Consider the following 17580-nt stretch of genomic DNA (forward strand, 5'->3'; position numbering starts at 1 on the left):
CTTTTAGGGCCAGGCATGGTGGTGCATGCTTATAATTCCAGCACTTGGGAGGCTGAGACAGGAGGATCCGGGTTCACAGCCAGCCTCAGCTACTTAGTGAGGCCCTCTGAAACGCAGTGAGACCCTGTTTCAAAAAAAAAAAAAAATAGGGCTGGAGTTAAAGCTCAGAGGTAGAATGCCCCTGGATTCAATCCCCAGCATCTCTCACACACACACACACACACACACACACACACACACACACTCCACCTTTGCTAGTAAATTGGGGGCGTGTATCCTTGCTTATGGCCTCTTAAGATGCAGATGTTATCCAGATGAATTTTGTGTGTGTGTGTGTGTGTGTGTGTGTGTGGTACTGGGGTTCCTGGAAACCCTTCTACCTCCGGGCTACACTCCCTGACCTATTTTATACTGGTTTTTTGTTTTGTTTTGGTTTTTTTGGTTTTTTTTTTTTTTGGAAACAGGGCCTCTTAAGCCAGGGAGGCTGGCTTCAAGCCTGAGCGATCCTCCTGTCTCCGCCTCCCAAGCACCGGGATTACAAGCGGGTGCCACCACGGCTGGCTCCAGATGAAATTTTGACCCACAGCCACAGGCTTTTCAGAGAAAAGTCCTATCTGGACATGGCTTTATTTGAAATTTTTCCTTCACCAGTTTTCCTCATCCCCTGCCACTGTTCTACTGGTCTTTCTCCTCAATAATTGAAAGTCCCTTCTGTTTTCTACTTTCTCTCCAGCTTCCACCTATGAGGGAAAAACATTTTACCTCTTAACTTTCTAAGACTGGCGTGAAGGGCTTTTTTTAAAAAAATTAAATCTATTTTATGTTAAAGTATAAGTGTACATAGAGATCCATATGAATGTGGGATGCAGTTATTTTAGATAACGGATGAAATGAATTGCTTTGAAAATCCTTATAAAAAGCTAAAAATAGCACAAAAATGGTTCTCAGGCACTTACTTGGAATTTTTAACTTTTAGAAAACTGGAACACCAGGCGTTGTGGCACACGCTTGTAAACCCAGCATTCGGGAGGCTGAGATTGGAGGATTGTGGTTCCAGCTACTTAGTAACTTAGTGAGACTCTGTTTCAAAAATAAAGAATAAGCCTGGCATGGTGGTGCACACTTGTGATCCCCGCGCTTGGGAGGCGGAGACAGGAGGATCGCGCAGGTTCAAAACCAGCCACTCTGGCTTAAGAGACCCTGTCTCCAAATAAAAAAGTATAAAAAATAGGTCTGGGAGTATAGCCGGGAAGTAGAAGGGCTTCCAGAAACCCCAGTACCACACACACACAAAAAAAAAGAATAAAAAATAAGGCTGGGGGTGTAGCTCGGAGGTAGAATCCCCAGTACCACACAAAAAAAAAAAAAAAAATAGAAAAAGAACTGGAAAGGATACAGAAAAAGTACTGATGACTTAAACTTGCAAATAATTTTGTTGCTGAAATGTTTTCAATGCATGTTTTTATTTTCTCTTGGAAGTGGCTATGTGAGGTAGGCTGTGTGGACATTATTAGCCACATTTTAAGGATAAGAAAAATACCCCTCAGATAAAATAGATGCGTTCATTTCCTCTGTGCCTAAACTACCATTATCACTTGCAAGTACTATATCCTGTTAAATAGGTATCGGGTAGGGGAGGATACTTAAAATCCTGATCACATGGGACAGATGCTTTGAGGCTAATATATAACCACATCCCAGGACATATTAGAAAGAGGTAACTACTAGACATAAGGCTCTCACAAAAAGAGAACGAGGAAGCCAACACAAGAGAGACACAAACCTAACGACCTTGAAAACACGAGAAAAAAAAGGCCAAGACAGCAATAAATCCTCACAACCTCTTAACAATGGAAGTCACCAATAGAGAAGTACAGAAAATGCCAGAAGAAATGAAATTTTTGAAGTTAATTTTTGGTTAAATTTTTGGTTAAATTTATTTTTGGTTAAATTTTTTGTTAATTTTTGGTTAAATTTGATCAAAGCCCCTAAGAGTGAAACCAGAAAGAACCTACAGGATATAAAAGAATATGTCAATAAAGAAGTTGAAAGTCTGAAAAAGAACCAAATTCTGAACTAAATGACAGAATAGACCAAATTTAAAAATTCAATAGAAAGTATCACCAACAAACTAAACCACATGGAACATGTGAACTTGAGTCATTAATGTAGAAGACAGTAAAAGACCGTGACCAGAACATTCAAAAAATCTGGGAGAATGTCAAGAGACCAAACCTAAGGGTAGTTGGCACTAAGGAGTGTCTGGAGGTACAAACCAAGGGTATAAAAAGCCTCTTCAGAAAAATAATGCCAGAGAACTGTCCAACCTCAGAAAATGAGATGGACATTCATATACAGGAGACACTCAGAACGCTCTGCAAACAGTGAAGGTGCAGCCACAGCAAGAGTGTGATCAGCCCCGGCTGCATATTAGACTACCTCAGGTGTTGTTCAGAAATCCTGCATTCTAGTCCCTGTCCCAAGAGATTCCTACTGTGCAGAAAGGATTGTAATCCATGGACCATTGTGTTCCAAGTAGCACAGTCATGTCTAAAACTCAGTTGGCCTCACTTCTGATTTAGTGCTTTTTTTCTAATGAAAAAAAATTTTTTTTTGGTGGTACTGGGGTTCCTGGAAGCCCATCTACCTCCGGGCTACACTCCCAGACCCATTTTTATACTTTTTTTATTTGGAAACAGGGTCTCTTAAGCCAGCGTGGCTGGCTTCAAACCTGCGCGATCCTCCAGTTTCCACCTCCCAAGTGAGGAGATTACAAGTGTGCGCCACCACACCCGGCGCTAATGAAAATTTGAACTCAAACATTTTTTAAAACCTATTCTGAGCTGTTTTTCTATCTTTTTTCATCTTCTAAGTATAATACAGAAGTCTGGAATAGTATGTAATTTGCATAGCTATCAGGAACATCTCTGCTACTAAATACACCTTCTTTTTTATTTCCATTTTCCTTTTTGTAAAAATAAAATCATCCCCAAGGCTACTAGAACCAATAAAATATTTCTTCACACTCTGTCGACATGAATGAGGAGCTATGACAGCCACATGGCTCACGCTAGGAGTTTCTCACATCATCTTTTATAATGATGTGAAGCCAGTACTGGGGAGGAAGCCATTTGTGGAGAAACATAGGGCAGCTTTAATAACCAGGGATAATTTGTTTCACAAGTTCTCTTTGATGACCATTAGCCATCCCACCTCTCAACAAGCAAAGACAGTTGTCTTCTGAGATCTATAGTTAATTCAGAAAGAAAACAGTTCAAAAGATAATGGAAATATATTTAGCACAGGGCTTTTATATTCACTTGTCTGAAGTCATCGTTCTTGGAAGAAAAGACATTGTCTTGGGATTGGAATTCTAAGTTTTCATTTGCACTAATGCAGCTGAAAAGAGTATTTCAAAACCAAGGGTCCAATGGGACATTGATAAAAGACTTAATATATGTGCAGAATTAATTTTTAAAAGCACTTTAAGTTTGCTCACTCTCCCCACCCCCACGCCCTCCCCAGCACAATGCTCTGTGGAGCCAGAATGGACCAGCAATCTGCAATCTGGGTCCTCTCCATTTTGTTCCCAGTAACCTTCTTCCTCTATATACCAGTTTTGGGAAACTTAGGGATACAAAGGTCAGTTTCACATTCTGATGAAATAAAAAACAGCTATAATGCAGACATCCCACAGATATGGGCAGAGCCCAACCAATGAGGGAGGGTGTTCATCATCTCTAACTAAAGACAGCAGCCCCTGCAAATTGAGATGGAAAGGCCAAAGCAGAAAATTACATGGTTTTTAAAAATGCATTTTATCATTCACTCTACTGCTTTGAAAGACAAACAATGATGACAAAATCCATCCAGTAATACCCAGCCACTTCCAAGCAAACCACCTACAGTCAAATTGTGGCCCTTGACTCTGCTAGGAATCTGCACGGGGGGGGAACCAAGGGACCACTCATCCTTGCCTAGATGCTGAAATGATGCATGTGCCCTCAAACCCCCACAGATCTCGACTGGATTTTAGGTCATAGATAGGCATTTTTCATCAAGCTCCCAAGCCATAAACCCCAGGCATCCAAAGCCTTCTCTGATACTTGTGTATTGCCCAATGGGTGTGTTTCTAAGCAGAAGTCTGAAACAATAGACTCAGGCTATCCTGAAAATATTCAGCTTATGAACCATGCCAGTCCCCAACCATGGTCTATCAGGAACGGTGAAATACATCAGGGAAAGTCCTTAAAATATGCATTGTGGTCAGATGCATGCCTGTAATCCCAGTATTTGGAAGGCTGAAACAAGAGGATCACAGGTTCAAAGCCAGCCTCGGCAACTTAGTAAGTTCCGTAGCCTAACAAAAACCTGTTTCAGAAACAAAAAATAAAAATGGCTAGGGGTATAGCTCAAAGATAAAATGCCCCCAGGTTCTATCCCCGGTACAAAAAAAAAAAAAAGAAAAAGAAAATGTATCTGGGAGTCATTCACTATGACTGATTGCTTTCTTCATCTTAGCATTATTTCCTCAGTCTCCCTCTCCTTAGAAACCAAGGCCATTTCCATGATTCCACAGACCAACAAATCTTGCTGATACTGCTTTGCTGATAAGGAAACTGCACATTCTTTTAGCTTAGGCTTCCATAGAGTAGGTATGCTCACCGGGCTTGGTAAACATCCAGATTCACAGCCAACACTTCTCAAAGCCGTAGAGACACACTCAGGTACATTAGGATATTCAACATCCCAGAATATGCCGACGTGACCTGGGCTTTCCGCCTGAGCGGCGTGTTCTGTCACTGCACACCCTCGCCTGTGCATGAACCAGCAGCAAGGACACAAGAATCCTTTTCAGAAAACAAAGCCATAAACTCCAGAAAAACACCCTCCAAGTATCTTTAAAAATACATCTCTTCTCTCTCACCTGTACCCTTGAGCACATCAAGAACCTGGTTCCAGCTGGGTGGGCGTGGTGGTCCACACCTGTAACCCCAGTGCTTGGGAGGCTGAAACAGGAGAATCTGAACCAGATTCGAGGACAACCTCAGCAAGTAGTGAGACTCTTATCCACCTAGCAAGATTCTGTTTCCAAAGAAGAAATAAAATTGGGCGGGGGGTGTAGTTTGAAGGTAGACTGCCTCTGGGTTCAATCCTCAGTACCACACACACACACACACACACACACACACACACACACACACACGCACACAGAACCTGAGTTGCACTGCTCTGATAAACAGTTTTCGTCTTGTATTTTCGTTTTGAGCCAGGGAAAGTATCCAAGGACATGCCTAAGATAACCATTTCTTAAACTCCTTGTCTGTTTTTTTTCTTAAACTGCTCTTAATAAGGATTAGCAATATACTTTCCCTCCTACATTCAGAACACTAAAAAATTTAATCATAAATGAAAACAGTATTCCTGTTACAACTCCCATGCCACTAAAAAGAAATAGAGCTGAAGGAGATGGAACCCTGGGGCACTCGGACATGCAGATCATTAAAAGCACAAATGATTCAACCAAGGGAAAGAAAAGGGTTGGGGGGGCACCATTCTCAAAAGGAATTATTTCAGCTCCCTCTCGGGCACAACATTAAATTAAAATACATGCACACAAAAACAGCTGGAGGTAGAAACCTCCAAGGGTCTCAATTAAAGTTCTGCAACTCAAAGGGAGCTATGTATTCAAGCACCCTGGGAGCCTTTTGGGAATGCAGACCCCCAGGCCCCACCCCAGACCCGCACAGCCAGGATCTGCATTTTAATGAGATCCCAGGCGATTTTCATGCACCTGTGGGTTGGAAAGCTCTGAACCAGAGTGCTAAGAAATCAATTTGCTTCCCCCAAGGCACTTCAGAATAAAGCATCAGAGGAAAAAGAGGTCTAAAGAGGTCCGATAACTTTGCCAAAAGAATACATCAGGTAGGTACACGAGGCAGAGACTTTTAACACAAGGCAAAGACGCTTTCATCCTGACACCCAGGGCCCTGTTTACAGAGGAAGTGAGAAAACCTTGTGGGGCCCCCTGCTGGCACGGATTGTGATCCAGAAATCAGGAAACTAAAGGAAAAGTGTCTTTCCTCAGATGGGGTTTAAATGGTACACCCCAAATTTACCCTATTCCTCCAGATTTGGGGCTTCTTCATTCCTGCACTCCTGGTAAGGTCAGTGTGAATTTATAAACATACTGTGACAGAGAGGAAAAACCCCAACAAAGATGGTATGACGACATTGAGGAGCTGGGCTCCGGCCCTCACTCCCAGGCTCTCTGATCTCAATATGCAAAGCTCATCCCAGAGCTGCAGAAACATATCAGGAAAGAGACCAAAACGCAGGGTCCAAAGCCCTCAGCTGTGCCCTGGTGACTCCGGCACCTCCTGTCATGGGAAACACAATAATTTCTGTGGGTTCTTGACTTCTGTGGCAAAAAGAATGTCAACACACGCCAGTCAGAAATAAAGACAGAGGCTTTAATTCAAGTGAAGTAAAGACACATGTTCAGGGGAAATGCTGGCCATCTCCAAAGCATGAAAGGCCCAAGAACATGAGAGGCAGGCCCCTGGGGTCTTTGGGATCCTTCCTTCATAGGGGTCCCAGAGCACGGGGTGACTAGGGACAGGTGCCTGGATTTGGCTTCTAGACTTTCACCTCCCAGAATCCAAGGGTGGTGGCTGGGTGGATCTGACCTGGCCCTCCTAAGGATCCTTAGTTTACTAGGCATCTCGGGAATCTCAGGTGGGGAAAAGGGTCTTGTGATTAAGAGTATGGGTTCAACGAGGCTTCCTCCTAAGACACACCCTATAGGATTAGACAGTATGACCTTTCCAGACTTTACAACTATATTTTCCTTCCCTCCCAGTTCATTTCCTTTCCACCTTATATTTTACTTCCTCTATCCTACCTCATGACCAGCCACAGGGCTTCAACCTAATCACTGGCCGTTCAGGGTTTGCTTTCACCTTTTCGACATAGAAAGAGGTTATGAAAATTGTAATTAAAAAAAAAGAAAGGCTGTAACAATCTATAATCTGCAAGTATCCACAACATTACCTAGCAATAACTTTGACAATTGGTCTACACATAATTATAACTAAACATGAAAAAGTAAACAATCTGTCCACCTATAAAATAACAAGACATTTGTCTAATGTGAAAATAAACATGTCTATCTCATTTTGTGAAATACATATGATAGCCTGAATGTTATCAATAAAATGAGCTGTTCCCAACTAAAGTACCTACTTAATACAATGTCAGCCTAGTCTCGGAGCATCAGTAAATCTTTTTCTTGAAAGGCAAATGAAGCTGGACAGAGTGGTTCAAGCCTGTAATTCCAATATGTGGGAGGTTGAGATAAGAGGATCACGGGTTCAAGACTAGCCTCAGTAACTTAGGGAGACCTTATTTCAAATTTTAAAAGAAGGCCAGTCATGGTGGCTCACACTTGTAATCCCAGGACTTGGGAGGCTGAGACAGAAGGATTTCAGCTACTTAGGTCCTCCCTCTGCAACTTAGTGAGACCCTGTTTCAAAACAAAGAATAAAAAATAGGGCTGAGGGTATAGCTCAGAGATAGAATGCCCTAGTACCACAGAAAGAAAGAAAGAAAGAAAGAAAGAAAGAAAGAAAGAAAGAAAGAAAGAAAGAAAGAAAGAAAGAAAGAAAGAGAAGGAAGGGAGGGAAGGAGGAAGGGAGGGAGAAATTGAAGGGAAGGGAAGAAAAGGCAACTGAATTCAGAAGTTAGCTAAGAAACTGATGGGAGGAATAAATATAATAAAATTGATTGTTCATTCAGTTGTTTCATATAAAAGTTGGTATTTTTAGATAATCATAAACCAAATGACGACAAGTTTGTTCTATTTCTTTTCACCTAATTAACCTCTTTTCGTCTCTGGATCTTGAATATTCATGCAAGGGGCTCCCAGTTCCTCTCTCCTTTATAAAACTAGTCATAGAAGGCTTGTTTAAAATTCAAAATCCCTTCCCCATTTCTAATTTGTAATTTGAAATTAGAAATTTCCTTTAGAAACTGATGGGACACTCAAGACCACGTAGGTGAGAGGCACGTGTCATTTTGCCTATGTAAAAACCTATCGCTTCTGAGGACTCTTTCCCACCTAAAGGTGATCAGCAGTGTCCACTTGAAAATAAAGCAATTCTTCTTATATTTTCAGTATCTTAGTGAATACTCATCTTTTTTCCTATTTCCAAAATATCAATCAGTAGTGAATGGCCAAATTAAGAAAAATCATTTTCTGCCCTATAAAAAAGAAAAGAGTACAAAGGAACAAAGAGGTTGGGGAGAACGAAGGAGTCTATACATCATCTCACCCGGCCCTGCTGCGCAAATGATGTTGCAATTTAAATTAAATTATAATTAATAGCAGTGGTTTTGTTGAAGTGTCTCAAATTATCACTTTTGATGCTGAAACCCCAGTGGTTTCCATGGAGATAATTTTTCTAGGAGATGTCAGATTCGATGTAATTGTTTTGTCTCTGATATATGACAGCCTGAAGCTTTTAGTGCCTCTCATTCTGATGGGTTTTATGTTAAATAATCTCAATTTATTCTAATGTACACTTAAATGTGTTTTATTTACAATTGGTTGCTGTGACTAAATCTACTTTTTTTTTCATTTTGAAACGTAGTAAATAAGCACTACCACGCCTAAATTTATCTTCTGTTGCTCTGCTTCATTTTCCCCCAACCCTTTCACCAGAACAGACAAGAAACTGGAGGATAAAGGATTCAAATCTCCTGTTGCTATCCTGTCTTACAACTGCCTTTTAAGTCCATTTTTGATACTTAAGCACCCACCTTGAAACTTCTTTTATTAATTTTTCATATTCTATAAATGCAGTCAAAAATTCTATTCATGCGATCATGTTTTAAAGCACAATTTAGCACTATTTCTGGCCCCATCATTATGTCTCTATTATGTGATAACCATAGAGTTTCTGTTATGAAAATAACCCCATTTGGGATTTTATCTGTTACCAAGAAGCCATTGGGAGCTCTCTCCTTCTCCACAGTTGGTTACCAGTGCTGCCATCCTGTGGAATATTTCTTTGTCAGATAAAACATTACTCATGCTCAGCTTCTGAAGAAAGATGAGTGCAGACAGTCAGTAGCTTGATATCAAAAGGCTTCTTTCTGCCTCTGCAGGCAGACCACGGGGAGAACAACTCGGCCCAGTTGGTTGCCCTCAGCCCCTGCGGTGCCGTTGACCACTGAACAGAGCCAGTGTAGACTGGGCCCTTCTCCTCAGGAACACCTCCCCAAGGGGACAGGTCGCTCTGGAACCAAATTCTCAGGTTCACATCCTGGCTCCACCGCTTCCCGGTCATGTGACCCCAAAGCATTTTTACCCTTCTAAAATGGGATGAACGTGTCAGTCGCACCAGAGCCCAAGGAGGACCTGATAAGTGAACACATGGAAAGGACGTAGAGCAGTGTCTGGCTTCTGGAAGGTGCCATGACTATTTCCTAAAACAGGTTGTTCTTGACATGTGAATGCCATATTGATTGGCTTTTGGTAATCCACAAGAGAAGAAATCTTTTCCAATTTTTTTGTTTTGTTTTGTTTTAGTATTGAACCCAGGGCCATAAACCTCATCCCCCTTCTATTTTTTTTTTATTTTGAAATGGAGTATTACTAAGTTACCGAGGCTGACTTTGAACCTGTGCTCCTCCTGTCCCAGCCTCCCAAGTCCTGGGATAATATGTACCACCACGTGTGCCTAGAAGGACACTTGTGGATGGATTCCACCACAAGTAACCACCTGGTGTTCTGCCATTTTTGCAGCTTTGTCTTTGATACTTGTTCTATGGTCGTAGAATTTTAGATTTGGACTGGCCCCTAGAGAATTGGTTGTATAGTCCAAGCAATGATTTATTTCATGTGACCTTAGAATCTAGAGCATGCACATGCATTAGGACAGCCAGGCTTAAGTTATAAATAGAACCATAAAACAGGAATGCTGGGGGAGGGGAATTACCAGGATTCTACTCTTGAGTTTCATAAAGGTTTCTGTTGACCTGAGAAAGTTTCCCCACTAATTATTTCTTTCTTTCTTTCTTTCTTTCTTTCTTTCTTTCTTTCTTTCTTTCTTTCTTTTTTTTTGTAATGGTACTGGCAATTGAAACCAGGGGCATTCTATCTCGAACTATACTCTCAGCTCTTTCTTAATTTTTGGTTTGAAACCAAAAAATTTTCTGAGGGTCTTGCCAAGTTGTTGAGGCGTCTTAAACCCATGATCCTCCCTTCTCAGCCTCCCCAGTACTATCATTCTAGAAATATGCCACCACGCCCGGCTCTACTAATTGTTTTCTAGCAATAAGTCTGGTAGGCAAGGGATCTTGTCTGTATTCAATAGGTTCATATGTTTTGTTGGGAAGAATAAGAGTAGAGCCTTACCTGAAGGTTTTAGTTGAGAGCAGACAGCTGGCTTTTAAAATGATACCTGCCTGGACAGCTATTAGTGAAGAGGCCACACAAATGTTTATACAACCCTTTATAGACTGACTGCAATTACACAAGTCAGTGAATACCCACTCAACCCTCTCTATTGCATTATTATTCATTGGAACTGCAAACATAATTAAGATTGGCCCCTGTCTTTATGAGGACAGGTACCGTGTAAGGAGTGATAAGAAATCAGGTGACAGCCATTGAAAAGAGGGCTGATCCCTTAATCTGAGGTAGCTGAGAATACTTTCAGGAAAGGGATCAATTAGATGGACAAAGACAGGGAAGGTAAACCAGATGTCCAGACAGAGAGCATCATCTGAATGAACAAAGACACACCGACCGTAAGTGTCAGGAACCTGTTGCATGCAGAATGCTGAGTTGGCAAAGAAGCCCCCTGAGGGAAGAGGCGGGTGAAAAATTGAACATCTGGAAGGCCCTTCTCCCGTGCCAGAGAGCTCAGATTTATACCAGAGGCAATCCTGGGATATCTTTAACTGTTCTCCCTTGGGGTCATCTCAGGTCACATCTTCCACAACTCCCATAAATCCCATTACTGTTCCATCAGTAGCATCAGGGAACTGAATTTGGGAAAGGCTACTACCATCACACCGTGATTTTCTAGTTTTGTGGCCAAGGCTACCATGCCATAAGGCAGGCTTTGGACAGAGAAGAACCATGCTACAGTCTACCAGCCATGTTACCTACGGCAGAAATCAAACCATCTCATAGAACCATGAATTTCACACAGTAGAATAACAAAACAACCACTGCATCTTCTTGTCAGCAGATTTAATACAGTTGCAGGTTTGTATTATTTAAAGCAGGCCAGGAGGTTTTGTTAGATCTTTTGAGTTGTATACATCTAAGAAAGAATAATTATCCTGCTCCTAATTAGAATATTAAGACTATGAGAGAAAGGATTAAATCATATTTGCTTAGAGACAATAACAACTTGGGTTCATCTGAAATGGAGATTTCATTGGGAAAGTAAGTATTGAGTAATATGATGAAATAGCCACTGAGTTCTTCGGGATTGATGCCGTATGTGATGCTGACACTGGACTCTTTCTTTCCATACAGCGAGTGCTGACTTCCCTTATAATCCGGGACAAGGACAAGCTATAAGAAATGGGGTCAACAGGAACTCAGCCATCATTGGAGGTGGGTGACTACAGAACGGGCTCTCCTGTGGCTACTCGCCTGGGAAACATAATGGTTTTCAATAAAATAGTTGGGGTGGCATTGTTGTAGATTTTTATTATTCACTTGTCACTTGAATATAAAACAAACTTGTGAAATATGATGTAGGGAAACCGTGGATAATAGAACCTGACTCTTTTTTAATGCTGGCTTGTCAAGACAGGAGTGGTAGGGTTGAACCAGATAGATCTGGATGTTTAAGTAGACAGGAGTGATCATAAGCAGGACCTTTCTGTACACCTTCCTCTTTCACTCTCATCCTCTTACATCCCAAATGATCCAGGAGCACTTACTCTAGAAAAAATGCGAAGGAATTTGTCAGTCTGGTTTCAGATACCTTAATAAAAATTATCAGAAAATTAATAAGCCAGAACATTTAAATATTCCTGTCCTTTCTTCTCACCATGGATAGCTGGAGAGTCAACTTCCTCTTACAGTCCCTCCTGTTTGGGTCAGTATTAATAGTACAGTTGCCTGTTCTCTGCTCCTTCTGTCTGATTCCAAAAAAAAATTGTCTACTTCTCTGAGTATAGCGCTAATATTGTAAGCATATCAAGGACTTTAAATTCAGCCAATCATCATGGCTTAGCCAATAAGTTTCTTTGCACAAGAAGAAATCAGACACATATAAGAACTATATAAAATCACAGTGTGTTTATAGAAGGCTGAGACAGGAAGAGCACAGGTTCAGGGCCAGCCTCAGCAGTTTAGCAAGACCCTGTTTCAAAATGGAAATATAGAGCCAGGCGTGGTGGCGCACGCTTGTAATCCCCACACAGGGAAGCGGAGACAGGAGGATCGCGCAGGTTCGAAGCCAGCTGCGCTGGCTTAAGAGACCCTGTTTCCAAATAAAAAAGTATAAAAATAGGTCTGGAAGTATAGCCCTGAGGTAGAAGGGCTTCCAGGAACCCAAGTACCACCAAAAAAAAAAAAAAAGAAGAAAGAAAGAAAGAAAGAAAGAAAGAAAGAAAGAAAGAAAGAAAATATAGAAAGGGCTGGGAGTATAGCTCAGAGGTAGAATTGCCCCTAGATCAATCCCCAGGACATAAATTAATTAATTGACTGATTAATTAAAAATGTATTCAGAAGAGGGTTCAAATCACATTGTCCAAGCCAGGTGCAATGGTACATGCTCATAATCCCAGTTCTTGAGAGGCTGAAAAAGGAAGATTACAGGTCCAAGGCCAGCAGCCTCAGCAAGTTAGCAAGACTCTGTTCCAAAATAAAAAGGGCTGGGGGTGTAGCTCTGAGGATGAATTCCCCCAGGCTTAATTTCCAGTTCAAACAGAAAGAAAAGCCGGGCATGGTGGCACACGCTTGTAATCCCTGCACTTGGGAGGCTGAAACAAGAGGATCACACAGGTTCGAAGCCAGCCTCAGCTACTTAGTGAGGCTCGTGTCAACTTAGTGAGGCCCTGTTTCCAAATAAAGTATAAAGTAGGTCTGAGAGTGTAGCCCAGAAGTAGAAAAGCCCCGGAGTTCCACCTCCAGTTCCACAAAAAGAAAGAAAGAAAGAAAGAAAGAAAGAAAGAAAGAAAGAAAGAAAGAAGGGAGGAACGGAGGGAGGAACGATGGGAGGAAGGAAAAATTGCATTGTCTAAAGTCTAAAGTTCAGGTATAATCTCATCAAAGTCCCTATTCTTGTCAGTTTTTTCTCCTTTAAAATCCACTTAAAAGACGGGCATGGTGGCGCACGCTTGTAATCCCAGTACTTGGGAGGCTGAGACAGGAGGACAGCACAAGTTTGAAGCCAGCCTCAGTTACCTAGGCTCTCAGCAACTTAGTGAGACCCTGTTTCCAAATAAAATATAAAATAGGTCTGGGAGTAGAGCCCGGAGGTAGAAAGCCCCTGGGTTCCAGCCCCAGTATCACCCAAAAAAAAAAAAAAAAAAAAGGGCTAAAATCCACTTAAAGGCTGGGTGTGGTGGCGCACACTTATAATCCCAGCATTTGGGAGGCTGAGACAGGAGGATCGCAGTTCACGGCCAGACTCAGGTCCTTAGTGAAGCTCTCTGCAAATTAGTGAGACTCTGTTTCAAGATAAAGAATAAAAAAAATAGGGCTGGGGGTGTAGCTCAGATGTAGAATGCACCTGAGTTCCATCTTAAAGTAAAAAGTTCCACTTAAAGTAAAACGTGACCTCTAAATGCAGCAGCTTGATGGCTTATGGCAAAGGCAGAAACCCACACCCACCGCCACCGCCACGCACAGACCATGGCATGCCCTGAAAATACTTGTCGCCTTTTGAGGTCTCTTCCCCCGCCCCGCCCACACAGGGCCTTCCTCTTGGCTGTTAGACTTCAAGTTTCCTAACTGGAGTCGTGGCGGGCTGCACCTTACCTTGTTCACTCCACGTAATGTTTTTGAGATCTACCCACAGCGCTGCATCCATCACTAGTCTCTTTACTTTCCTTGTCAAGCTGTATTTTATTGAATGGATGTGTTTTCAATTTGTTTTAGCCACTTACTTGCTGACAGACTGTGGGGTTTGTGTCCAGATTTGGGCTTTTATGAATAAAGCTGATATGAATTCTCGAACAAGCCTTATGTGAACATAAGTTTTTATTTCCCTTGGATAATTCCTAGCCATGCAGTTGCTAGACTCTGTAGGAAGTAGATACTTAACTTCATAAGAAACTGCCATATAGTCTTCTAGGGTGATTGAACCACTTGCCAACCCCCCAATCAATACGCGCAGGATCAGGTGGCGCCACAATCTAGCCAACTCTTGGGATGGTCGGTCTTCTTGTGTAGCCAATGTCGAGGATGAGCGGTGGTATCTCTGTGCTTTTCCCGTGCAGTTATCCGATCATCAATTACACTGAACATCTTTTCTTGTGCTTACTGCCATGTGCAAATCTTTTGTGAAGTGTCTGTTTAAATCTTTCCCCATCTTTTTAATTGGCTTGTTCAACTTCTTGCATTGAACTAAAAGCGTTCTTTCTATATTCCAGATTCAAGTCCTTGGTCAGACAGAGAGCACTGTAGATATTTTCTCCCAATTCGGGGCATGTTAAACTCAAATTGGCATCGTTCAGGTCTTGTGGATGCTTAATGATTTTCTGTTTAATTGTTCTGTTGATTACAAACAGAAGAGTGTTGGAATTTGCAACCCTGACACTGAATGGGTCTCATCCTCCGTCCACTTCTGCCAGCCTTCGCTTTGTGGACTTTGTAGTTCTAGCAGATGCGCACATCTGGAGTCAATACATGCTGGATAAGCTTGTCATTCTGAAAGGTTCTTTATTTCTTCTAAAGAGCCTTGAGCTTTGCCTCATATCAATGTAGCTACTCCAGCTTATGTATGATTCAAGGTCGCATAGATCCTCATCTGCGAATTTCATTATCTCTCTCATTTCTTAGTCTCCTCCTAATTGGCTGATTTTTCCTCCTGGTTGAAGGACTTTTTCCTGCCTTTCTATTTTCTCTTTGCACACTTGACAATTTTTTTAATTGAAATCTAGATATTATTGATGCTGATGGGTGGAGGGAAGGTTTTTGTCTTCTTTTTAATGAATCTTGAGGTTTGTTATGGCAGGCAGTGAAGTTTCTTGCAGCTTGATGTTTAGTTTTATTTTATAGCTTTTAAGGGCACATCTTGGGTAGCCTTTACTCTAGGCCTGTTTTAGCAGTCTATGCCAATGTCCTGGTTGTTCTGTGAAGAAGTCTGTCCACCGAGGTTGGCTAGACCATGAACATCTCCCTGCCTGTGTGCGTGCTAGAAATCGTCCTGCCTGTCTCTCCTGAGTCACGGCTCTTTACCTGGCCTTGTGGGATTTCACCTTGTACATGCGCACACTAGGGCTCGGCCGCAGGTTCAGAGAGACTTCTGTGCAGATCATTAGAGCTTGTTGCATGCAGAGCACCATCTCTCTCCCCCGCACTCCTATCAGTTTAAGGAGAACATTGATTTGCTTGTCCCTGCATTTCTAACCAGAATCTGCACCCAATCCAAAAACTAAAAAAGGTGTCAAAGTCATCTCTTGGGTCTCTCTTTTCTTGGGCTTCATGTGTGTTTTGCCCATTGTCCAGTGTCTAGAGGCTGATGTTTCCTATATTCTGTCCGGTGTCCTGCATTTTAGTTACTTTTGGCTGAAGGACAACTTGTTCCTGGGGTTCCAGTTACCCCCTGTGGCCAAAGACAGAGCCTCGATTCATTCTTTTTTAAAAAAAAATTTAATTGTGCATTGTAATTATGCATCATAGTGAGGCTCAAAATTATACAAAGAAACATGCACACAAGTCTCTCTTTCTGGTTCCACCCTGCTACCCACCCTCACTGTATATAATAATGAGATTGGTAGTGATACCATCATATATAGACATAGCATAATTTGTGTACGTGTGTGTGTGTGTGTGTGTGTGTGTGTGTGTGTGTGTGTGTGTGGTACTAGGGGTTCAACCCAGAGGCATTCTAACCCCAAGTTATTTTTTTTTAAAACTGGGTCTCACTAGGTTGATGAGAGTCTCAACCTGCCATCCTCCTGTTTCAGCTTCCCAAGTACTGGGATTATAGGCATGCATCGCTATGCCCAGCGACACAGCTTAATTTGAACGGTTTCTTTCTTTGGTTCTTTCTTTTCCCCGCCCCCTGCCCTCCCCCTGTCTCCTGCCACTATACTGATCTGTCTCCCCATTTACCTGGGGACCCTATTTTCTCTCTAGCTTCCACATACGAGAGAAACATTCAACCCTTGACTTTCTGAAACTGGCTGATCTCACTTCGTATACTGTTCTCTAGTACCACTCATTTTCCTGCAAATGATGTAATTTTGTTCTTTTTTATGGCTGAATAAAATTCCATTGTGTATATACACCACATTTTTATTATCCATTCATCTGACAGACACCTACCTTGACTCCATAATTCAGCTCGTAAAATAAGCCAGGCATGGTGGCTCATACTTGTAATCCCAGTACTTAGGAGACTGAGACAGGAGGATTGCAGGTTCAAGGACAGTCTCAACAAGTAGTAAGACTCTCATTAACCTAATGAGACCCTGTTTCCAAATTAAAACAAAAAATTTAAATAGGGCTGAGAGTGTAGCTCAAAGGTGGAATGCCCCTGGGTTCGATTCCCAGTGCCACAAATAAAAGAAAGGAATGTGCCACTATAAACACAAATACGCATATATCCCTATAGTATTCTAACCTTAATTCTTTCGGGAAGCTGCCGAGGAGTGGTATCTCTGGGTCACTGGGCGGTTCATTTCCGTTGTCTTTGTAGCTGTGGATGTCTGGGAGCTCTGCTCTTCACAGAGGGGGAAAGGATGATGAAGTGGGGACATCATCGGAGAGATGGTCCGGATTCGTTTAACCTCTAGTCCTTGTCTGTCTCCCAGGGGTCATAGCCGTGGTCATCTTCACCATCCTCTGCACCTTGGTCTTCCTCATCCGGTACATGTTCCGCCACAAGGGCACCTACCACACCAACGAGGCCAAGGGAGCTGAGTCAGCAGAGAGCGCCGATGCTGCCATCATAAACAACGACCCCAACTTCACAGAGACCATTGACGAAAGCAAGAAGGAATGGCTCATCTGAGGGGTGGCTGTAGGCTCTGGGATAGGGAGGGCGCGTGGTGGGGCAGAGGGAAAGGGACAAGAGCACCCTGCTTCATACTCCTGAGCACATCCTTAAGTATCAGCACAAATTGGGGAAGACCAAGCAACAAGATACTCTTGAGACTGATCAACACACACACAAAAAAACGACTTTTTAATATTTCTTTATAGCTGAGCTCCCCCCCTTCTGTATCAAAACAAAAATAATACAAAAACGCTTTTAGAGTTTAAGCAATGGTTGAAATTTGTAGGTACTCTCTGTCTTATTTTGTGCGTGTTTAGAGGTGTTCTAAAAACCCGTGGTAACAGGGCAAGTTTTCTACATTTTTAAGAGCCCTTAGAAT

At 42.2% G+C, this 17580-nt stretch overlaps 1 protein-coding gene across 1 annotated transcript in view; it reads left to right on the forward strand.

Moving 5' to 3' along the window:
• CNTNAP2 (contactin associated protein 2) overlaps positions 1 to 17216 on the forward strand; it is a gene marked incomplete at both ends in the record, with an annotated part of 1557236 nt that extends 1540020 nt beyond the window's left edge. The window contains 2 exons of the mRNA XM_080701281.1: positions 11555 to 11635; positions 17017 to 17216. Of these exons, the coding sequence (XP_080557407.1) occupies positions 11555 to 11635; positions 17017 to 17216 (281 nt within the window). The remainder of the gene's footprint in view (positions 1 to 11554; positions 11636 to 17016) is intronic.
• Between the last annotated feature and the right edge of the window lie 364 nt (positions 17217 to 17580).

The sequence above is a fragment of the Muscardinus avellanarius genome, assembly GCF_963383645.1.
Source record: "Muscardinus avellanarius genome assembly, chromosome: 9".
Lineage (NCBI taxonomy): Eukaryota > Metazoa > Chordata > Mammalia > Rodentia > Gliridae > Muscardinus > Muscardinus avellanarius.